We start from the raw sequence: 6,492 nt of genomic DNA, 5'->3' as shown, positions 1-6,492 counted from the left end.
CAGCTGTTGTATTTTAAACTGTCAAACTTTACATTAAAGAAACATTTATTCTTATTATCTTCTGACCCAAACCCAGATATTTACACGCAACTGCCAAATCGTATTTCCATCACACAAAATTAATCATTAATTATAGTACTGTAATTAGATTTTGGAGCTTGAAAAAGGTTATGTTAAACACTGCTCCAATTTAACAGCAATAATTCAGAGACGTGTCTTTTGCTCAGAAATCAATCCCAAAACACTCCACAGAGAAGCAACAGTTGTATAAAACCAATTGCATAAAGACAGACATCTAAGTGCACAGTTGAAAAGATACATTTTACAGCTGAAGACAGAAGTAACATGGTAAAAAGGATTGGAGTGAGAACTCTAGAAAATGGAGCAGAGTTGGCTGTAGATAACCTTAAGAATGGAGGAACAGGTGCTCAGAATGGGATAAACAGAGATCCTCGGGAAACTTATAAGAGGACAAGTGATGAGTCATGGAGGCATCTGCAAATGTGGACAAGGATTTTGAATTTAATGATTCTATTTGAGGTCATGGAACCCATGGAAGTGCACAAGGATGAGATTATGAATGAGCTGTCATTACTACTGAGGTGATATACATGCTGCATGTTTCAACTGAATTGAACTTTGTGTCTGGCAAAACCTGGCAGGAGTGTGCAGCATAATTCAAATATCTGGGTTTGGGTCAGAAGATAATAAGAATAAATGTTTCTTTAATGTAAAGTTTGACAGTTTAAAATACAACAGCTGCATAATGCCTCTGTTCAAACAGTGTATAATATGGCTTTCCATGTAGAACTTGCAGGAAATCCAGTAATCCTTATAATTATGTTTTGTGATTGGTGCATTATGCATGGCAACATATCTGTAGAGCTATGAGGTAAACTAACACTTTGTAAATGCGGGATTCAGGCCAAGCACAAATGTCACTCACATTCACTCAACTGTTTCACTCGCCTCTTCCCTTCTGCTGCACTACAACATTTCTGCTGGCATTTTGTCCTGATCTTCCACAATTCTAACTTTGTGAAATCTCTGCAACCCTCAGCACCAGTTTATCAATGTTCACAACGGTCAGTGTTATTCATACATCTATGAACTCAAGCCTAATCTGAGAGAGTAAATACGATTTAAAATAAATGAAAACAAAAAAACTTTATCAGAGACTGAGAAAGGAGCAATAAAAATGGCTGACAAAAATAGAAAGGGGAAAGAAAGAACTAAAATAGTGTGCTACAAAGCAAGGAAATTAATAAATAAATTTGATAAGAAAAAAGGAAATGTGTGACAATGTGTTGGGTACTGAAAACAATCAACAAGGGAACAAAGGCACAAAGTGAGAAAGTGGCAAAGGAAAGAAAAATAATTAATGCGACCAGAGCAAGGTTTTAAACAAAAAAACATGCCAGTCTGAGGATGTTTAATAATCTACTCACAGCAACCCATTATCACATAAATTAACCTTGAAATATAGCATCCAGACCCCACACAACTGACCAAAGAGACACTGCCATTCACATCTTGCAAAGCAAATTATTTCAGGTCAGCCTGGACTGAAATGAAAACATTCTGAGCAGAGTCAGTGTCTGCCTTGCAGTGCCCAGGTCTTGTGAAAGAGAAAGAGGAGGCAAATTCAGCCCCTCTCTGTGATTACATTGTTTCCAGAGGGAGAGGGTTGGGGGGGGGAGCATGGTGATTGCAGGCTTTAGGACCCAGCGAAGAGTTGCATTCTGTATCAATCCTTGCCACGGTTTTGTTTTTGTGAAAGCCGAGAGTTTCAGTGGAATTGTGTGTTGTTTCCCAAAAAGGTGATTTAGCGGATTGTCTGACCGTGGTAAAGCTTGCTCAGTGGGCACGACCTTCTCGGCTCTATTTCACTCCCCAATTTACAAGGGAAAGGACAAAAAAAAACTAGTTGAACTTGTCTGGCTTCCCCCCAGCGGAGGAGCAGAGCCTTCCCCTTCCTTTACCTGTACTCAGATTGTCGTTGATTTTCAGAGGAACCCGTAGAATGTAAACCAGGAAAAGCATCAGAAAAAACCACAGCGTCCACAAGTAAGTCCAGCTCCAGGCGACACAGGATTTGAGCTGCTCCAGGAGGCTGCTGCCTACTTCAGCCATTTCCAGCTGCTGCTGTCAGCTCAAACTCAACTCCAGCCCACAGTGTATTCTGGGATCAATCCTACCTCATGACTCAAATCCCGCAACAGCAACACTATCATCACAATATGTAGACTGTGAGAGCTGGAGTGCAGCAAGAACTCAGTGTAACTTAACCTACAGACAACAGTAAGATACAGAGAGAGGATCCAGGAAAAGAGTGTAAATGCGCCTATAGACTGCAATAAGATACAGAGAGATAGTGTGTAGGAAAAGAGAGTGACAGCACTTATAGGCAGCAAGAATATACAAAGAGGGAGTGCAGGAAAAGAGTGTAACTGCACTTCTATGCAGCAATAAGGTATAAGGGGATACCTTATATATGTAGGAAAATAGAGTGCCAGCACCTATTAGACACAGTAAGGTACAGAGAGATAGATAGATGCAGCAATAATGTACAACATGAGGGAGGCCAGGAAAAGAGTATAACTGCATTTCGAGGCAGTAATAAATTGCAGGGAGATAGTGTGTAGGAATAAAATGTAACTGCGCCTATAGGCAGCAATAAGGTGCAGGGAGATAGTGTGTAGGAATAAAATGTAACTGCACCTATAGGCAGCAATAAGGTGCAGAGGGAGATCAGAAAAGGAGTGCAACTGTACCTATAGCCAAAGGTGCAGAGAATCCAGGGGAACAGTGCAATTGTATGCATTGTCTGTTATACAGTCTAGGGAATTCTGGTAGATCAAAAATCATGCATCTATTATGTTTGGTGAAATGTATTTGTATATAGCATACTTGCTGACTTACTAGTCATGTCACTTGCTTCTGTAAGTGATTTCAAATAGGAGTAGACCATTTTGGCTGCTTTAGCCTGTTCCATCATTCAATAAAATCAAGGCTGCTCGGTTTTGTGTTTCAAATTCCACATTGCCATCTACCTCTGATAACCCCTGATTCCCTTGCCTAACAAAAATCTATCCATCTCTATCTTAAAATTATTTAATGACCTTGTCTTCTGAGGAGCTCCAAAGCCACATAAGAGAGAATCTTGTTCTAATTTTAAAGCAGTGCCCTCTGGTTCTAAGTTGTTCCACAGGCAAAAACATTCTTTCCACATCAACCTTGTCAAAATCATTCAGGATCATATACTCTTCAATCAAGTCATCCTTTGCCCTTCTAAACTCCAATGACAACAAACCCAGCCTCTCGAATCTATCCTCATAAGAGAACCCTTCACTTCAATTATCAATTTAGAAAACCTCTTCTGAATCACCTCCAAAGCTTTTACATCCTTCATAAATAAGGAGACCAAAATTGTACACAATATTCAAGCTGTGCAATGAGGGTGTGGTGAAGTGGTAAGTGTCCAATGTCACCCTCCATGGATGTGGCTGTGAGCAATTGTTCGATCATAAGCATGCCCTGAAATGTAGGTGACTGTTATCCAAGATGGAGGCCCAGAGGAGCAAATAACAAGATGGAGTTGCCAGATACGTGCTCTGACTTTCATGTTGAGAATTATCACTGTCCAGTTTTTATCTAGCATGTGGGAAAGCAAGAAACTGAGTATCAATGAGGCACGATTAGATAACAATACATGCAAAAAGATGCAAACACATCTCCTAACACTAAATAGCAAGAATCTGATCTCACTTTCAAGACTAGGCTTTATTTTCTTAATGTCAAGAAGCTTTTGTTTTCCCATTTGCAACATTTTTCCAATTGACTTGTCAATGCCCTCATCTTCTTGGAAGATTCTGTCCATTGAATCTGAAAGTCAAGCATCTTACATAGATCATGTACTTAGCATGGAAACAAAACTTCCTAGAGAAGGAACATCAGCCTAGGAATGAGCGGATTCCGGACAACCAAGCACAACAGTGTGATGCATGCAATTAGAAGACTCAGATGATTTAAAGATGCAGAAAGTGAAGCAAATAGGACTGATTTGAATTAACATGTTGTTTGGTTAATATTGTAAATTTTTTTTGTTGAGCATGAATATTGAGTAACTTGTAATTGTAAACAATAGTGCATAACAACTGTTTTAATAAAAAGTGGGATTAAAAAAAAAGTATTTGTACTGGTTGATATGTCATAGTCATGGAATCGCTACCTCTTCTGGAAGTGCTTTCACTTTAGTTTATAGCAGCCATTAAACACATCACATGAGATACACCATTTGCAGTTATTTCTTTTAAAACCCAGGGTATTTGTTGGTTTTTAGTCCCAGTAATTTATCCAGCTCCTTTTATTTACTAATATTAGTTATTTTAACATCCTTCTTCCATTAGAATCCTTGTTCCCCTGAATTTCCAATGCATTATTTGTCTTCTAGCATGAAGGCAGACACAAAATATTTAAGATCTAGGCCATTTCTTTATTCACTGCTATAAATACGCCAGTGTCTGTCTCTAAGGAGCCCACATTTACTTCTATGATTTTTTTTCCCCTTTTTACATACTTACTTAAGTTGCTACAATTACTTCAGATATTTCTTTGTTTACTCACTTTCTGGTTTTTATTAATTTCTTGGTCATCTTTTGCTGATTTTTTTTCTTTAAAACCTCCTAATCCTCAGTCTTGAATAACACTGTGAGCCATTTTTCAAATTCTAATGCTATTATTAATTGCCCGATCTAACCATAGTTCTACCACTCTTCACTCATTGGAATGCATATCCATTGAACATTATGAATTATTTCTTAAAGTGTTGACATTGCTAGTTTACCGTTATATCTTTTAATCAAATTTTCCAGTCAGTCTCAATCAACACACTGTCAGACTTAAAGTCATAGAGTACGGAAACAGCCCCTTTGGAGCAAACAGTCCATTTCAATCCCATATCCCTCCAAACCTTTCCGAGTCATGTACTTATCTAAGTATCTTTTAAACATTGTAACTGTGCCCACATCCATCACTTCCTCAGGAAGTTCACTTCACAAGCGAACCACCCTCTGTGTAAAATTTGTTCTGGTTAATTTGAAGATCCTAGTTATGGAAATAACCACATTGTTCTCAAGTTGAATATGAAACTTTTACAGGTTAATAATAGTTTTTCCCTGACCAGGCTGCATTGATTGAGGGGTTTTGAAGGGGTTAATGGATGTATATAATGTGTGATACTTGACCCACTTGGAGGTACATGGGATGCAGAGAAAACTGGACTGCTTGATGCACATGAAGTTTACAACAATTGGTGGCAGTATCGTCACCTTTTCAAAGAATTCAATAAGGTTTGTGAGGCACGACTTGCCCTTCACAAAACCATGCTGACTATAAACATTGTTGGGGAACAAACCCAACCGAAGGTAAGGGGATTCCAACATAAAACATAAACTATCTGGAGGGATTGTTTCCATGAGAAATGGAATATAATTGATGAGATGACGGGGTGAAAAGAGTGGGAATGTTCTGGATGTAGGTTTGCTCACTGAGCTGGAAGGTTCATTTCCAGATGTTTCATCATCCTACTAGGTAGCATCTTCAGTAGGCCTCCCGGCAAAGCACTGTTGATAATTCCTGCTTTCTATTTATATGTTTGGGTTTATTTGGGTTAATTATGTCATTTCCTATGGTGATGTCATTTCCTGTTAGTTTTCTCAGGGTGTGGTAGATGGGGCCTAACTCGATGTGTTTGTTGATAGAGTTCCGGTTGGAATGCCAACTTTTAGGAATTCTCGTGCGTGTCTCTGTTTGGTTTATCCTAGTCGAAATGGTGTTCTTCCTTATCTGTATGTAAGGATAGTAGTGAGAGAGAGTCATGTCATTTTGTGGCTACTTGATGTTCATGTATCCTGGTGGCTAGTTTTCTGCCTGTTTGTCCAATGTAGTGTTTGTTACAATCCTTGCATGATATTTTGTAAATAGCATTAGTTTTGCTTGTTGCCTGTATAGGGTCTTTCAAGTTCATTAGCTGCTGGTTTAGTGTGTTGGTGGGTTTGTGGGCTACCATGATGCCAAGGGGTCTGAGTAGATGTTACCTATTAGGGTGACAAAACTTCTGGAAATGACCCCTTACAGTTCAGCGAGCAAACCTACATCCAGAACCTCAACCTGAGCTACAAATCTTCTCAAAACTCACTAAGAGGGAATGTAATAGCATGAGAGATATGGAAGAAATAGAATGGGCAGGGCAGGGACCAAATAGCATGAGAGTAGATGATCTTATAGAATTGGTTAAGGCTGACAAAGTGGCAGAGACAATTATTTGATACAACGTATGATTCAAAATATGTTCATGCTAAATGTTAAGAATCACTAGATTTGAATGAAATTCTTTTAAAATGTAAAGTCACCATTGTATTATCAAATTAAAGGGCTGCTATACCATTAGAGAGAGAGAGAGAGAAAGAGAGAGAGAGACAACTGGTGGTG

At 38.8% G+C, this 6,492-nt stretch overlaps 1 protein-coding gene across 9 annotated transcripts in view; it reads right to left on the bottom strand.

The window, feature by feature from the left end:
• LOC122559687 (suppressor of tumorigenicity 7 protein homolog) overlaps positions 1-2,542 on the bottom strand; it is a 202,549-nt gene extending 200,007 nt beyond the window's left edge. Inside the window, exon 1 of one of the 9 annotated variants that reach the window (XM_043709574.1) lies at positions 1,983-2,542. In XM_043709574.1, coding sequence (XP_043565509.1) covers positions 1,983-2,133 — 151 coding nt within the window. In that variant the 5' untranslated portion in view covers positions 2,134-2,542. The remainder of the gene's footprint in view (positions 1-1,982) is intronic. The other 8 variants (XM_043709572.1, XM_043709573.1, XM_043709577.1 and 5 more) reach the window with 8 other exon arrangements.
• Positions 2,543-6,492: the final 3,950 nt, after the last annotated feature.

The sequence above is a fragment of the Chiloscyllium plagiosum genome, chromosome 19 (assembly GCF_004010195.1).
Source record: "Chiloscyllium plagiosum isolate BGI_BamShark_2017 chromosome 19, ASM401019v2, whole genome shotgun sequence".
Classification (NCBI taxonomy): Eukaryota; Metazoa; Chordata; class Chondrichthyes; order Orectolobiformes; family Hemiscylliidae; genus Chiloscyllium; species Chiloscyllium plagiosum.
Note: the sequence above shows the minus strand (reverse complement) of the source record. Positions and strands in the feature narration are given on the sequence as shown.